Genomic DNA, 17,615 nt, shown 5'->3' on the forward strand with positions numbered 1-17,615 from the left:
GTGCACAGAGGTGTGAACGAGGCTGTTATGTATAATTTGATGTAGCCTCGTGCATAGTAATACCCTGTTTAGTGTAGAGCTACACAGTTTACAAAGGAACGTCTCATCTGTTACCTTACTTGAACTACACAACACCCCTGAGAGCCAGACAGTTATTCCCTCCAATCTGCAGAGTGTCTCAGAGAAGCAAAACGGAAGCCCGTTTGTCATCAAGGATGAAGACTCAAGTTCGGGGTCTCGCGACACCTTGTCCTGTGACCTTTGTAGGATCAAACCTCCATACAGGCGAGAAAGATGCTCACACAACAGTGGGCTATCAAGCAAATTCACTAGAATAAATGCTCAAGGAAAGAGAGATGCTAATTCATAAAGTTTCAGGCCAATTCAGGATTTGTAAAAAATAAATAAATAGGGCAGCCCGGGCGGTTCAGCGGTTTAGTGCTGCCTTCAGCCCAGGGCCTGATCCTGGAGACCTGGGATCGAGTCCCACGTCGGGCTCCCTGCATGGAGCCTGCTTCTCCCTCTGCCTGTGTCTCTGCCTCTCTTTCTCTCTTTCTGTGTCTCTCATGAATAAATAAATTAAAAAATAAATAAATAAATAAATAAATAAATAAATAAATAAATAAATAAATAAAATCTTTTGTGGATTGATTCCTGGCTGAAACCTTTTAAACCTTTCTGCTTACATTCCTAAGTCACTGAGCACATGAAGCTGAACATTTACTTAATGACTAGGGATGCATCTAAATTTCAAGGTTATCATTTAGGATTCAGTTCTCGTTGCCCAACAGGTGTATATGTAGGTCAGAGATCGCCAGCACAACGCCCGTCGGGGCTGGGTAGGCCGCATAGGTGAGTTAGGCTGGTTGGTGGAATGGGGACTGGCATGGATTCTGGACACTCGGAGGCACGCGCACGGCCTCTACTACACTGGTTATGAGAGTATAAGCCGGTGCGGCCAGATATTCCATAAATCTATGTTTTCTGTGAAATATTTATCAATTTAAAAACTCCCAAAGAAGTAAATGACATGGGGGGGTGAACAAAATGGGCAAAGGGGAGGGAAAGATACAGGATTCCAGATATGAAATGAATCTGTCATGGGAAGCGAGCCAATGATATTGTGATAGTGTTGTGTGGTGACAGCCAGCAGCCACGCTTCTGGTGAGCACAGCACAACACACAGAAATGTTGCATCACCTCATTGTACACCTGTGACACCGTGTGCCAACTATGTGTGCTGTTGTGTGTCAACTCAAATTTTAAAAATCTAAATTAAAAAAAAGGGGGGGAGAAGTAAATAGCATGGAACAAAAGGACGGGAATTGTTACCAATTAAAAGCCTTAAAAGCACATAGCCAACAAATGTGGTTTGTGGACTGTTCAGATTCTAATTCAAATAAATAACTGTAAAAAGACCTTATGGGTACAAACAGGGAAAACTGAATATCGCCTGGGTTTTTAGATCATAGTAAGAAATTATTTTTAATTTTGTTGCTTATGATCACGGATTGCAGTTATACTCTTCTTATGTTTTTACCTGCTAGAGATACACAGTGAAATATTTATGAGCAAAATGATTTGACATCTGGTATTTGCTTTTAAAAGTCTAGCAAAACAAACCAAAGAAGAGGAGGGATGAAACAGTAGCAGAGCACTCTAATCACTGAAGCTGGATCAGAGTTGCATGGAGATTCATTGGACTAATCACTCTAAAGTGGCATATATTTGAATATTTCCATAAGAGGTTTTTTTTTTTTCATGTTGACATCCATTTTGAATTTTTTTTAGACTTTGTTAGGCCAAATCACCAGTCTATAAGCAAAATTCAGTCCCCAAGATATGTATTTGCCACCATGTAAAAGGATAGAAGTTCAGGCTAAAGGTAGTTCTAAGGTCCTCCCCTAGAAGTTACTTGCAGAGTTTCTATATTTAAAAAAAATCAAAATATCCTTACGCTAGTTTATTTTTTGCATGTATAGTTTGTCTGTTTCTCCTAAAGTTCAAGTGCCAGGGAAAATTCTAGTCAACTAGTGTTTTCCAGGTAGTTGAGAGTCTATGTTTTGCAGTTTTACTCCATCTAGTTTGGAAGTAAAAGGGGGTGGCGGCCAAGACAGTTGCATGGCTCCCCCGACCCAAATACTTCTGTCTGATGCGATTGCACTGAGGTCAGCCAGTCCCGCCAGACTGCGATGTCTCCAGGGCAATCGAAGGAAACCCATAGAACAATTTTATCAACACTGACAATCACTTAGCACTGATTAGGTGACGGATTTTATGCACAGGATCTCATTTCCTTCTAACAAGAACGCTTTGAGTCAGATGTTATCATTGTCCTTATTTTACAGCTAAGGAAATGACCTCTCAGAGTGATGCAGTAACCTGACCAAGGTCACACTGTTGAAAGTCAAGAAGCAGGTCTATGACCACAAAGCTCAAGTTCTTCTCTGCTGTAGGAGACTGGCTCTGTCCCTTCCTTTCTTTCACTGGCTCATTTGCTACACATTTGAGTAACTTTGATGCTGTGCCAACCACTGGAGACGTAGACATGAACATGGCATCATCTTGCCCTTGAGAAATGTGTCATGGCGGATGTGACATCCGAGCTGGGTCTTTAAAGATGGGGAGGAACTTGGCAAGAGGGTTCCTGGAGAAAACTCATTTGTAGCAAAAACACGAAGATGGGAAGGGGTGTGGCCGCAGGAGAATGGGTAAGGGCAAGGAGTCATGGCAGTTGTTCTATTCACTCAATCAACATGAATTTATTAGTAGCCAAGCCTGTGGTGGGTGTTGTGTTAGAGCCCAAGGAACATAGAGAGGAATCAGGTGTGTCCCCTACCATCGAGGAACAATATCTGTGTAGAAAGCAAATGCAAAGAGCTCTGGCCTGCTAATCAGACTACAGACTTGAATTCTTACTGATTTCATGTATTTATTGTCATTTATTTCAGGCCTTAGAAAATGAACAGTTTTTTTTCTCTACAGAACTGAAAAAATAACTATTCGAAAAAGTTACTTTGAATTTCAGAATAAGAAGATGCTGTTTATCTCCTCCTCTGGCCTTGGATATGTGTGCTATTAAAATATCAGGTTTGTCACAGCAACCAAAGTACGATGACAATAGATGAATATTTATAAAAAAAATATATATACAGAAGAGTGGTCATTTTAGTTTAAGAAAGATGCACTCGCAATTTATCTGGTCAAAGGAGCATTCTTCAAAGCAGAGTTCAAAAGAGAGAAAGAGAGGTTGAGGTGGGTTCGAAAGATGTTAGAATACTGATGTAAAAAAATTAATATGCCCCTGTTAATAAACACTTCTAAATAATGATTACATCACAGCTAACGCAGGGCTCTCCTTGGGTCAGCACGATGCTATCGAGGTACCAAGGAAGGTCCAGAGATTTGAGATCTTTATCCTAGTCTGTAGCAAAGGTAGTGAAAATTTCTGGGTCTCTGTTTCCTAAGGCTACATTTCATCTAGGCTTTGCGAATCAATGCACAGCAAATTAATATAGAACATCCTAATTATTCTTTCCTCCTATAGGACAGGAGCTTTTTCTAGGGCCTCTTTTAATTCAGACACTCTGCACTTCCTACTCTGCAGCAGACAAATGCAAAATCGACCTTCTTCCACCTCCTGAAACAGGAGCAAACCTGCCTGGAGTTCCATTCTCTCAAACCTGGGCCACCACGTCTAGTGTGCAGGTTGTGCCCTGTACAAAGAGGAGTTACCCACATTAATGACAGACAATGAGCTGTAGCAAGGGTAACCCCTCTGAAGTCACAGCGAAGCTTGGTGGCCAGCATCCTGGAAAACTCGTTCTAGCATCTCTCTTTCAGAGAAGAGATGTACGTTCCCAACTATTTTTATTATCTTCAAAAGTCTCGGATGATGAAGGCCCTCTCGTTAGATAATGTTATTGGAGAGACATCTGGTTTAGATGGATTCCATTAAGTCACTGCAATCAAAATTCTATGGACTTTGGGTGGTAATGATATATCAATGTACATTCATTGATTTTAGTGTACATACCCCTCCAGGCCCAGATATTGTTTTGGGGGAGGGCAGGTACAGGGCCCATGGAAAATCTCTGCACTTTCTGCTTAATTTTGCTGGGGAACCTAAGCCTGCTCTAAAAAATAAAGTCCATTAAAAAACAAAAAGCTATGCTAACCCTTCTACAGTGCTATTATTGATCACTGTGGTCGCAGGGCCAGCCAAGATTCAAGGGCTGGAGGAATCCTCTCCGTGTCTTAACAGGTCCCATAAAGTCACTCTGTACAGAGTACACATGATAAGAGTTCTTGTTGCTGCCATATTTGGATACTATAATTTTCCATTTAAAGTTTTTTAAAAAATATCTCTTAATTCTAAAAAGATAAGAGAAGGAGAAAAGGCCTTGAAAAAGAGAGACAAATAGCACAAAGTGAAAAGATACCCAAAAAGTGCAGATACATAATCATCGCAATTTCTGAAAATAGACGAAACTCACTTATGAGAAGATGAAGATTGTCAGAGCAAAATACATAAATAAATAAATACATAAATACAGCTATATGATAAGGGACACGTCAAAAACGTAAGAGCAAATAAACGTTGAAAGAAAATGATAGAAAAATATACTTGCAAATTCTAACCTGCAGAAAGCTGAGTTAGTTATGCTAGCATGAGAATACAGAGATTTTAAGACAAAAAAATCATTATTAGATGTAAAGAGAATCACTACAAAACATGCACACACACACACACACACACACACACACACTAGCATGTGGAGAAACACTGTTAGTATTTCTCAGAGTATTTTTTTTCTGAGTATTTTAAAGCTTCTAGTGCCCAGAGTGAGTGGAACCAAGAATCTACTTTTGCAGAATGACCTTTTGGACACACTTATTTTTTATTATCATATGTCTTACAGTGGGAATTGGGCAGCAGACAATGTACCTGAGTATTGACTTTGAGAAAAGTAAAGCTTGGAGTTAATTTTTCTATCTTTCTACTTGCTTATATTTTTTTTTCATTTTTCCATGGTGAGTTTGTATCATTTTTATACTAAAAAAAAAAAAAAAAAAAAAAAAAAAAAAAAAGTATACTTGGAGAGAAAAAACTAATAGCCTCTCAAATCTCTTCAGGTTAAGAACATTCCAGAAACCCAAGTCCAATGCCTTCTGCCAGTAAGGACAACTGGTTTTACGGCTTTGGTTTTTAAACCTTGTAAACTTTGTTTTTTAAGAGATCGACTTATTTATGAGAGAGAGAGAGAGAGAGAGAGAGAGAGGAGAAGGCGGAGCGGAGAGCCGCACCGGTGCTGGGCCTGACGCAGGACTCGATCCCACGGCCCCACATCAGGCACTGGGCCCAGATCCGAGGAGCAGCGGGACTTAGTGCAGGAGGAGGCAGCTCCCCGGGAGGGAGCAACTCGGGAGGAGAATTAGGGAGCCCGGGAGGCGGAGGGGACGACGGAGGAGAAGGCCAGGAGGGGCACCTGGGGACACTGAGGGAAGCACCCGAGGCCCGAGACAGTGGGGGGCACGGCTGGCGGGGAGGCCCACACGCCGCCCAGCCCAGGTCGAGCCCCAGGTCGGCGCCACCTGCACCCATCTATCTGGGAAGCACCCAGAGGACCCCTCGCACACCCCCCTCGGAGCAGGAGGCTTGGCGCTGAACAAAGCAGAAGGCAGGCCCTCCCTCGGCCTCAGGCCGGGGGCTCCGGGGCAGACGGGACGGGGGGGAAGAGCCTCGCCGTCCAGGGGGGCCGGTGGTGGAGCTGGGGACACGGGCCCGTGCAGCCCACAGGCTCGCCACCAACCAGAGGGCCCCCCAGGGCACCTGTGCCCGCCCTGAGGCCTGGCCCTCAGCCCGGACCTCTGGAGCCCCTGCTGGCTCCCCCTCAGCGCTTCCTCTGGTCACCCCAGGATGGCTCTCTCAAGCCCCGGTGTCATGGTCCCCGTTGGCGGACAGACTCCTGCTCTGAGGTGCTTTCTGGAGCCCCCCAGAGTGACTCGTGTGAATGCCACACAGCTTCCATGTGGGCTCAGAACCCGGGACCCCCCACACATGGTCTCCACAGCCGGTCTCCACAGTCCTTTACTGTTTCTGCGTGAGACAGGGTCGGGCAACAAGGCCTAGAGCCCTTCCTGGCATAGACAGGTCAACGCCAGCAGCCGTAGAGGACTTAGGGACCCGTGGACTAGTTTCACGCACATGAGTCTATTCCAGTCGTCAAGTCCTCACCCTTCTTGACCCGTCAAGAGCCTCTAACCCCCAACCCGGTTTAAAACATGTGAATGATTTTCCACTCCCCATGGTCTAAAGACCAAAATCTTTATCAGAGACCTAATCTCCACTGCTCACTGCCACCCACACAGCCTCCTCTGCACCCCAGCCACACAGACCTTCTATCAGCCCTTCAGATGGGCCACCGGACCTTTGAACATGCTTCTCCATCCAGGTTAAACGTCCCTCAGCTGTATTAGATGTTCCAGCACCCACCCCTTTTCTGCCAGTTAATTCTCACCCTTCCTTTGGTTTTTAGCTCCATTGTCACTCCCTTAGGGAAACTGTTCCCAATCTCCCCGAGCAGGTCAAGTCCCTTTAAGGTAGCTACACATACCTTCCTTTCATAGCACTTAACTCCACTATAATCATACGATTATACAATTATAACCCAATTATAATTATTTGTATACTATTTGGATACCTTCTGTCTCTACCAGGAAATAATAAATCCTATAAAGGCAACAACTCCATCTATTTTTGCTCATCGGTGTATCTACAGTACTAGCTCAGCCCGGGACATATATACTCTACAATATTTAATAAATGAATGAATGAATAATAATCTGTGGAGAGATGATAGTAAATCTACATTTGAGAAACATGGAGATTGAGTCTCCGAGAGCTCAAGGGATTCGCATGGGTGTTTGGCTCCAAGGTATTGGATTCCTGATTTCACGACCAGGAACTGTACCATTCCAAGGACTGGGGAGCTCTGCATGGCACATAGTAGGTATCCAGTGCAGATTTGCTGAAGGAAGACATGAGGACAAAAATGAAAGTAGGCAAGGATCAATTGTGGACTTCAATATGATTTTGGGGGGAAAGAGAACAGTCTTGGCTGTGACATTGGACAGGTCATATCACCTTCCTAGGCTGTAGCTGAGCTTTGAACTAGGTGATATCCATGCTCCGCAAGTCTGAGATTTTGTGCTTTCAGACTCCTCCTACCTTGAGATTCTGTGTAACAGCAGACGCCTACATACGGGGGCTGAGTTACTTAGCAGCCCAGGTTTGACTTTATGCTTTGGATCATTTTTAATGCATTCAAGGAGCAATTACCGCTATGCAACCAGAGGCGAGTGCAGGTGCAATTACATCAAGGCTAACATATGGCGGCTACAAAAACAATGGAAAGTTATTTCAGGGTGTTAAGCACAGCAGATGGAGGAGAGCTGTTACAACCTAGACAGTTGACCCTGGGACTTCTAGACCCATTATATAGTCATATGCCAGGAAGCAAAGAACATCTGGCAAAAGGACGGCATTTTTTCATTTGCCATTGGCATTGCTAAATGGTTCGGAAACTAATAAAAGGGAATCGTGAATGGTCTCAGTCATCCTGCCAAGAGTTAAGTAGAAACTCTAAGGGGAAAGGCTCCTTCTTTGTCCAACCAAAGTGGAATTCTCTAACTAGTCGAAGATACATGCTTGTATCCCGACCGTCTCCAACCAAATTTCCCACCAAAGTGACCAGCAATCTGGAACTAGCTCACCTTTCAGATTCCTCCCTCACCTCCTCCCTGACAGTAGCCCATACTCTGGCCTCACTGCTTCACTGTATTTTCCTGGCTCCATGAGAAATCCCCCAGGCTCCTTCAGATCCAGTTAAACATCATTTTCTCTATGAATCCTTCCGCGACGCTCAGAAGCATCGGTGCCACCACCTCCAAATTCCCACAGCATTTATTCATGCCCCGGTGGTAGCCCTGTTGGCCATCAGATTTATGCTGTGATCACTTGTCTGTCTGTCTCCTTCCCCTGCCCCAGTCACCCCACGAGTCTGTAAGACCCTTCATGATGGGGATCATGCCTTATTCATCACAACATATCCCCAGCACACGGCTGCGTGTCTGACATTGAGAAAGTCGCTTGAGTGAAACACCAGGTGGCAACTAATCAGTAGATGAATTAATCACTGATGAAAGAATGACTCTTATTTTGTCAACCCATATAATAAAGTTTATTTTATCAGGGAGTTTTTAGTGACCTTGCTCGGAACCCAAAGACGTAACTCCAATGTTAAGGATGTCAGGCACTCTGGGAAGCCAATAATGGTGGTTTTTCATCTTGAACTAATCCTATGAGGTATCATTATCCCCATTTTCAAATGGAATAGTTGAGGTATAAATAGGTAAGTTACTTTCCCCAGGCCGCAGGGTTACTGCGTGGCAGGGCCAGGATTTGAACTCAAGTCCTAAAACTTACGCCTAAAACCAGAACACTTCACCACCACGCTGTCCTCCATCTAGTTATAGGGCCAGCCCTAGTCAGAGTCCTTAATGTTTTCATTCACCTTTTATTACTTTTGATTAAAGATAAATTTGACTTCCATAGAAACTTTCATGTGAGGACTTCATCATTCTATCTCATAGGCCTTCCGCCTTTACTAATACTTATTATCGACTCGCTGCATTTAAAGTAAGAAAATCGAGACATAGAGCAGTTAAGTAACTTGGCCAAAGTCGTGCAGCTCATCATGATGAGAACCTAGAGTGAACCCAAGCCACCCAGGCAGTGCCCACACGCCATCTTATGCTTGCTTCGGGCATCCTGCATCACCTGGAAGTCCACACATCAAGGCGTCTGGCCCTGTTCCCCATCCAGGCAACTCCTGAGTCAGTCTAATTGCAGGACAAATTTCACAGATGAATGCAAATGCCTTCTTTTCGAAGAAAACAAAATCCACACTTTCTTACATATAAAACTGAACTAAAATCCGTGCCAAGCTGTAATTTTACCTCATCTGCCTCCTTGAGGTGGCCTTGATTCTGCTTCCATCACTCATTAGCATTGTCCTACATTCGATTTAACTTATTTCTTTTAGGAAACACAGGCAAGTCGTCTCGAACCCATAATCACTTGCCTGGTTGGTCAGAGCATTTTCTAATTTTACCAAGAGATAGTGGTCCACCATCATGGAAGTTCCATATAGGACATCTTGATAGAATGATAAGCACTGGTATCAACTGAATCCTTACGTCATATGCCAGTTGCTATGTTACCCTTCTCCACCCAGATCCCTCATTTACATTATCCTTTAACTCGCCCTGTTTTCCAGGTGAGGGACTGAGGCCTGGGAAGCTGAGAACATTGTCCCAGGGTCCATGGCCAGATCCCAGAAAGGCCTGATTCCCTGGACTTCCAACCACTCAATGTATCCTCAGCCTCTGCTACTACTATTCCAGTCTCTTCCTTCCATCACCCCTCCTCTGTGACTAAGGAAAATGACCCAGACAGAATAAAAAATAATAATAATAAGGAAACAGAGTACCTTATAAGGCCCAGCTCAGCTCCATCCAAATCTTCCATTTTTAGGACGACCATTTCTTTGTCAGTATTTGAAGAATACCTGGTCAGCAAAACAAAGAAACTCAGTCACTTCTATGTCAGGGCTTAGCCCTGTTGTACGGCCAACAGCAGAAGTTGACACAAAAACCAAAACCAAAACACCTTTCAGTAAGTGAGGCGCCCTGGTCTGCTACGTAGTGTCTGACAAACCACATCCGAGACCTCGTTCCTCAGCTAAAGAAGTGGTTTGCCAACGCTGTCAGAGTCAGGGGCATCCGGCCAGCCAACTGGGGACGGAATCTACATCTCTCCGTAATATACACGATCTAGTTTTTCTTACAAAAAGGATTTGTCTTTGAAATTTCTACTCATATCAAATTTTAATGGAATCTCTTAAAAATAACAGGGAATAGACAAAATCAGAAAACACTTATGACCTGCAGCTTTAAGTGGCTCTTTCATGTCCTTTCAGGGGAAATCGGACGATGTTATCTAAAAATCAACTCCTAAAAAAAAAAAATAAAAAATAAAAAAATAAAAATAAAAATAAAAATAAAAATCAACTCCTTTGAAATCTATTGGAAAATATGCAGATGAATGTAAAATGTCAAGTGGTCAAGTTGAAACAGAAATATTCTTTTACTTTGCCATAGCGGCCCCGTGCTTCTCTTCTGTCGCAAACCTGGTTCAGCACTTAAAAAAAAAAAAAAAAAAAAAAAGGAAAGAAAAACACAAAAGAACTATCTCCCTTAGTTGTTCCATTCAATTATGCTAGTTTTGCTTTTTGCTCTCCATTCCCGTTTCTTTATCCTTTTACGTCCTCTCTCTCTTGCCACATCCTCCTGGACAGAGACGATGTCCTCTGAATAACACAGTAAAAAGAGCTACTCGTTAATTTAACAACTACACCTTGTGCACGCTTGTATCTCCGCTGTACAGAAGAGGCTGAGAACCAATGAGTCACTATAAGCCAGTCACCAAAGGTCACACGACTAGGAAGTGACAAAGCTGAGCTGAGACCAGAGTCGTCCCCGATTCCACAGCTGGGAGGCCTTCCACCACGCGCAGCCGGCAGCGGGCAGCCTTGTGTGCAGGGTGTGCGTGCCCGCGTGTGCACATCTCACTTCTTCTGCTCTTGGATAATGAGCGTGTTTGACAGTTAGGTTGGCTTTTCCGCTCCGTCAGGATCCCGCCGTTTGCCTCCACCCAACGTGTTCTTGGCTTTTGTGACCAATCGCGGACGGAAACACAGGCGCTTACTCTGACAGTCGCCCTCACCTGGCTCGCTCTGACTCCGGATTCTGAAGGTAAGAATAGGGGCTTCGGTTGATCTGAGCACCTTCCACGGTTCCTTTCTTGATGAAGATCTTGCCTGGTTTCATGTTTCTGTGCGCCATCTCAATGCTCTGTGGGTCAGAGAGAGAGCGAGAGCGAGTTGTGAACCTAGCAACCTGCTGGGGCGAGGCCTTGTTCCACGTGAACAGAAGAGCCTGTGGACGATGTCCTTTGTCGCCCAGCTGCCCCTGCTACGGGACCAGAGCCCGAGTCCCTGGATGAGCCAACGTCACCCTGGGGGTGTGCAGATGGCCTGGGGGCTGAGACACGGCATTGTCATGACCCGGGAAGCTCGCGCCCACGGGCTCCTGGATGTCTCCAGGCCACTGTGTCTGGCACCATCCGCCCCATCGGGTGACCTGGAAGCAACTCCCCAACACAGGACCAGAACTTGTTTACATGTAGGTGGTCCCCCCACCATACCCGCTCCATCCCCCCACCCTCTGAGGCAAAGGTTTTTGAACTTTTCTAACAAAACCACAGCAGGCAATACACCTTCCATCACCACTTAATACCCATTGACGTGGGTGTGCTGAAACAAGAGGGCACAAGACAAACTACATACACCCTCGCTACGTGTGTTGTATCACGATAGTCCCTGTTTGACTTTGGTTCTGTTTTTTTCAATGATCATTGCAACCCATGAAAATATTTCATGCAGCCAGTCATGAACTGCCAGCCAGATTCTGGAAAACATTGTTGGGAAGACATGTCTGCCTTGCCAACTAGATCACTGGGCTTGGGGTCTGGCTTCATGAGAAAAAGTGGAGAGAGACTACATCTAGAAGCAAAGACATGAAGGAACATTAGAAAGGACCCCACGTAGGGATGCCTGGGGGGCTCAGCGGTTGAGCGTCTGCCTTTGGTAGGTCAGGGCGTGACCCCAGGGTCCTGGGATCGAGTCCTGCATCGGGCTCCTTGCAGGGAGCCTGCTTCTCCCTCTGCCTGTGTCTCTGTCTCTCTCTGTGTGTCTCTCATGAGTAAGTAAATAAAATCTTTGCTGAAAAAAAAAAAAAAGACAGGATCCCATGTAAGGAAACAGTAAGCTGGGAGATGGGGAGAGAGGAGTTAAGAGGCACCAAAACCGGGAATGGGAGGGGGACGTGCCTGTCCCGGGAGGGGGTACCGTGCTGTCTACCACTACCATTGAGGACATGAGCAACGAGGGTGGATTTATCAACAGGATCCCCTATCACGCCGTTTGGAAAATAGGAGGCAATTATTTGTCATTTCTTTTGGTTCCCTGATGAGTTCCTTTTACTGGACTTTGCCCAGAGAACGACCAGATGGGGCCCTCTGAGTTATGAAGGTCGTAGGTGCCCCTTTAGACAACTGCATGAGGCTTCCTGCGGCGAGCTGTCCTCTCCTGCTGAGTCACTGCCTTGGGGCCCAAGGCAAGGATGCTCACCCCGCGATCCCATGAGGACTCCCTCCGTATCACAGCCAGCCACTGCTAAGCACTTGCAGGCGGGGAAGGAGCAGCTCCACCAGGGGCTCTGGGCCTACCTTCACGATGCCAGTGACCATGTATTCAAAAGTTCGATTGCTGAATCCTTCACTGGCGATGACAAACACGGTATACTGGAAATAGCCCGCTGGCCCCGAGTGAGTGTGGGTGCCACTCAGGATGACGTTGTCTTTTCCGTACAATGAGCCATACTTAGTCTGTAGTCTGTTCAGGACCTTCAGGAGAAAAGAAAAGAAAAAAAAATTAGAACGAAGAGGGATGACACAGCAAGTCACCCTGGAAAAGGCTCCCGTGAGGCTAATCACCGATCCACATCAGCGACATCTCTGTCGAGTGGCCCTTCACTCTCTGCTTGAGTGTGTTGTCCTGGTCACAGCATCAACACCGACGGTCCCCGCCGCGGCTAACGTCTCACGGACTCTCGCTGGGGGCCAGCGCGGTGTTAGGGACTACACACGTCATGTTATTTTAAAATCTTTATAACAACCCCCAGAGGTAGGTGTTTTCAATCTCATCTTCCAGCTGAGGACATCGAAGCACACAGAAGGCAAATAACTTGCCCGCGGATCTAACAAACAGAGCCACAACCCCGATCCACGGCTCTCTAACGCTGTAGGACCAGTAGGCTTTCCTGTTCATCATCCCACACAGAGGGGCCGCGCCCAGGCGCTGGTCTAAGCACCAGAAGTGCGTGAAGTCCTCACCCTGATGAAGCTTTCACTCTAACGGGGGAGAAAAAGCAAACAGATACGTGTGAAGTACGATGTCGTATCACGCAGGGGCGGATGCTGTGAAGAAAGACGTTTCTGGGTAATGAAGGAAGAAGAGATTGGGGGGTCGGGAGGAGAAGAATCTTTGCAGAGATGTTACCTTTCATCGGAGGCTTATCATGAAGAGCCCAGGCTGGTGGTGCAACACCCGGGGGAAAGCATCCCAGGGGCAGTGGACAGAGCAGCGTCAAGGCTGCTGTGCTGCCTCCCTGCCCCGAACGGAGAAGTCAGCATTCCCTGACACGCATTGCGCTGGGGGACGTCAGCCACCGTGACCTCAAGACACCCCAGCAACTCTGCGGGGAGGCCCGTGTGGAAAGAAGCTATCTCGTTGGCACCAACCTGCCAGCCACGTGGGTGAGCCCCTCGGGAAGAAAAGACCCCTGCCTTCGGGCAAGCCACCCCCAACACCTGCAGCCCCCCACTACGTGAGTCCAACCTCTCGACACAGAAGGGGGGTGCGTGGCTGCCGTTCTAACCAGAGTCAGAATCAGCCAGCCCGGCCTCCCCGGGTGATTTTTCCTGACCCAGAGAAATCCTGAGCAGTAGGATGGGCTGATTGTTGCTTTAAGCCCGTGGGTTTTCCAGGTGACTTGTGGAGCAAGAGACGACGAACCCAGAGAGGCTCGGTGAGTGTTCATGGAACTCATCAACCAGTAAATATCTCGATGCATGGAAAGTGTGGTTGTGTGGCACAGACACGTCGAGAAAATGACAGAGAAACTCCTGATGTTGCCGACTACCTGCTTCTGATTATACTTTTATCATCAGCTTCGATCTAAAATTCAGTATTATTGTGGTTTCCTTGTGAAAGATGTTTTGACTTCTTTAATGTCAGAAATCATTAAAATGATCTAGTGGGGGCCCTCGGTGGCTCAGTCAAGCATCCAACTCTTGGTTTCAGCTCAGGTCATGATCTCAGGGTTATGAGATCGAGCCCCACGTTGGGCTCCACACTTGGCGGCACGTCTGCTTAGAGATTTTCTCCCTCTTCCCTGCTCTCTCTCTCTCTCAAATAAATAAATCTCTTTTAAAAAACTGCCAAACCCAAAGCAACCTTCCTTGATGTAGGATGCTATCACCTAATACCAGGCACTATAATGAAAGCTCCTTTGTGGACGGGGTGGTGATTCCTGCTCAGCTCGCGTACCCAGTCCTATTTGTTGGTAGCTGCTCTCAGATGCAGTGTGTTGGGGATTCTGAATCCAAACCTGGGCTTAGAAAAAAAAAAAAAGAGGGTGTTTTTGGATTAGCAACACCGTCTACCTCGAGCATGGCACAGGCAGCAGAGTGCTATAAACTGTCAGGAAGATGGAAACAAAAGCCCTCGTTTGTTTGCCCGTGTCTGTGGTGTAAATATTCCCACCACAGTGGATTTCAAGCTACCAAAATTTACCAAAGCAGCTCACAAAGTTCCTGAACATTTAACAATCAGCCTTTATGAACACCCGGGTGTCTCTGTGGCTGAGCATCTGCCTTGGGCTCAGATTGTGACCCCAGGGTCCTGGGATCGAGTCCCACGTCAGGCTCCCCACAGGGAGCCTGCTTCTCCCTCTGCCTGTGTCTCTGCCTCTATCTCTGTGTCTCTCATGAATAAATAAATAAGATCTTTTTTAAAAACAGCAATAAACCCTTATGAGCTGGTCCCAGCCAGTCCCCACACCCCCCTGGTACATACGGGAGTAGCAGCAACTTAGATGCTATATACTCAACACACATTAATACATCCATCCGACCTCTTCTATTTCAGGTGAGGAGCGACACCACCCTCATCTACTCATGTGGTCATTGAATGAGGAAGATCTTCCCAACCATCTTGCCTCATTAACCAATCCATGTCCCAAACACCGATCGCTAGGTTACCACATCCACATACGCAATCCTGCGATACCAGGCAAATGTGGAGAGGAAATATGACATGACCAGACTAACACCCTCTGACCAAGTAACCCACATTCTCCATCCCAAGGAGTTTCCACGTTGCTTCTGTGTGACCCAGCTCCAGCCCACAAGCTTCATCCCGGTTACATCTTCTTCCACACAGTGATGACTACACTCGGGAAGAAGCAGCATCTGTATGGAGCAGGTGTAACGATCCCGGAAGGGGTACCACCACAAGACTCGACTAAAAGCTGCTGTCCAAAGCTAATTTTCTCACCATTCTGTCACCAAGGCAAGAGGGAAGTGAAATAAAGAACATCTGGTCAACTGTAAAGCTCCCCTGGCCCTACCCCATTTTTATTCCCAGAGAACGATAATGTTAGAATTTTAGAATTCAGTGCACTTCTTCGGGTTTACTCAAGAACCCAGTTCTTAAATAGATAGAAATGACGGCTCTCAAATTTTAAAAGGGAAAGACTACAAGCAGCTCGTAGACATTGCATCCTAAACGACACTTTCCATATAAAGTCCGACACGTGGGACTTGAAGGAAAAGGAAAGAAAAACTCAACCATCTGTGAATAGCCATTATAATTAGCATGTTCCCTCCATCATGAGAGGAGGATGTTTGAACAGAGTGAAGAAGTTACTTGAATGTCGACAGCTCACCCTTCTGTGTTCACTTTCCTATCACTGACACACCTGGGAACCTGCCATAGAAAGAGCTGGAAAGCCACTCTGTTCTCCTGTCCTGCCCCACTGCTCAGTGATCTTCCCGGACCTTCATGCCCTGCTGGAAATTTCATCAATCCGTAAAGCTGAGACTGAGAAGCTCATGCGTTCTAAAGAAGCAGAAGAGCCCCCGTTTAGCTACATTTATTTTCCACACCTTCCCTTGGGTTAACCTGGGATAAGGAAGTTGGTGCATTTAAAGGCCTTCCCACGGCCTCTGGATTGCACGGGGAAGTAACAATAGGAAGAGATGGAGAAATGGTGGCCCGTTGACTTCACAGCCTTCCCTCCAGAGTCCCCAAAGTCCTCCTTTGACCCTCCCATTTCTTCTTATGATCCTACCATTTCCCCATCAGAAGCACAGTTGATGCTCTGAGGATGGAGTAAGTATCGTGCGAGTGAGTGTGGGTGCTGGCCCTGGGGTGCCTGTGTGTGCGCCCCAGCCCTGGCGCTTCCTAGCTGGCTAGCTGTGCACAAGCTACTTGATCCCCTGCAACTCCCTTTCCCAGTCAGTCAAATGACATACTAATACCACCTCCCTCATTCAGTTGTTTGGAGGATTAGATTCATTAATATATATGAAGCAATTAGTGCATACCTCATCGTGGGAACTATGCAAGCACTAGCTTTTATTTCTATTCATTCCCAAATCTTATAAGCAATTTTTGTGACCTCTTACTACCATATAGTATCGCTGCCACCCCATTGACGTAAGACCTTTGTGCCAGCCTCACATGGCATAAGAGAAATTTCCAGGTAAAGTTCAAATCCTTCCAGCAACCCTAGCTTCCCTTTCTAGTTCACTCAGCCTTCCAATGCATTGCAAAACCCCGCCGTGTTAAATCTCCCCCGTTTGAAATACCTAATATGGTTACTGTTTTCTCCACTGTCCCCTCACCAGTAGAGCCTTGACATGAGTTTAACAAAGCTGCCAATTTGTGTCCTCACCCCCAACCTCAGTCTTTCATCTAAACATCACTGGTTAATTATCCTAAACCAAAGCTGGGTTTGCAGTACTCCACCACTCAAATGTTTTCGAAGAATCCCCATCACCTACAGAAGTAAAACTAAACTGGCATCCCAGGCCCTCTTCAATTAGGACCAATGTACCTATTGGTCTTTGGCCTATTTCCAGTTACATGCTTACGTGTGTCCTAATAGCACAAATCCCTGTCTCTTCAAAGGGATGTGCCTTGTGCCTCCCTGTGGTCAAGCTGTCCCCTCCATTTGATAGCCCACCCTCCCCACATTAACCATTTAAAATTCTTCCCATTCAGGACAACCCCCGTGGCCAAGCGGTTTAGCGCCGCCTTCGGCCAGGATGTGATCCTGGAGACCCAGATTGAGTCCCACGTCAGGCTCCCTGCGTGGAGTCTGCTTCTCCCTCTGTCTGTGTCTCTGCCTCTCTCTTTCTCTCTCTGTGTCTCTATGAATAATTAAATAAAAAAATAAAATTAAAATAAAATAGAAAAAATAAAATAAAATAAAATAAAATAAAATAAAATAAAATAAAATAATAAAATAAAATAAAATAAAATAAAATAAAATAAAATAAAATTCTTCCCATTCAGATAAAGCAGATGTGGTATATGTATATATATATATAATGGAATATTATTCGGCCATAAGAAAGAATGAAATCTTGCCGTCGGTAACAACATGGAAGGAACTTTGGAGTGTAATGCTCAGTGAAATAAGCCAGTCAGAGAAAGATGAATACCAGATGATTTTACTCATATGCTGAATTTGAGAAACAGAACAAATGAACAAAGAGAAGAAAAGCGACAAACAAAAAAAACCCAGATTTCTGACTATAGAGAACAAACACAGATAGTTACGGGTGAAGGGGATGAAGAGTC

The 17,615-nt window shown here is 45.7% G+C and overlaps 1 protein-coding gene across 1 annotated transcript in view; it reads right to left on the bottom strand.

Annotated features, from left to right (window-relative positions):
* Positions 1 to 17,615, bottom strand: part of ASAH2 (N-acylsphingosine amidohydrolase 2) — an 81,995-nt gene that overhangs the window by 38,908 nt on the left and 25,472 nt on the right. The window contains exons 6-8 of the mRNA XM_038576034.1: positions 12,413 to 12,589; positions 10,850 to 10,977; positions 9,555 to 9,632 (exon numbers count right to left, since the gene is read on the bottom strand). Of these exons, the coding sequence (XP_038431962.1) occupies positions 9,555 to 9,632; positions 10,850 to 10,977; positions 12,413 to 12,589 (383 nt within the window). The remainder of the gene's footprint in view (positions 1 to 9,554; positions 9,633 to 10,849; positions 10,978 to 12,412; positions 12,590 to 17,615) is intronic.

The sequence above is a fragment of the Canis lupus genome, chromosome 26 (assembly GCF_011100685.1).
Source record: "Canis lupus familiaris isolate Mischka breed German Shepherd chromosome 26, alternate assembly UU_Cfam_GSD_1.0, whole genome shotgun sequence".
Lineage (NCBI taxonomy): Eukaryota > Metazoa > Chordata > Mammalia > Carnivora > Canidae > Canis > Canis lupus.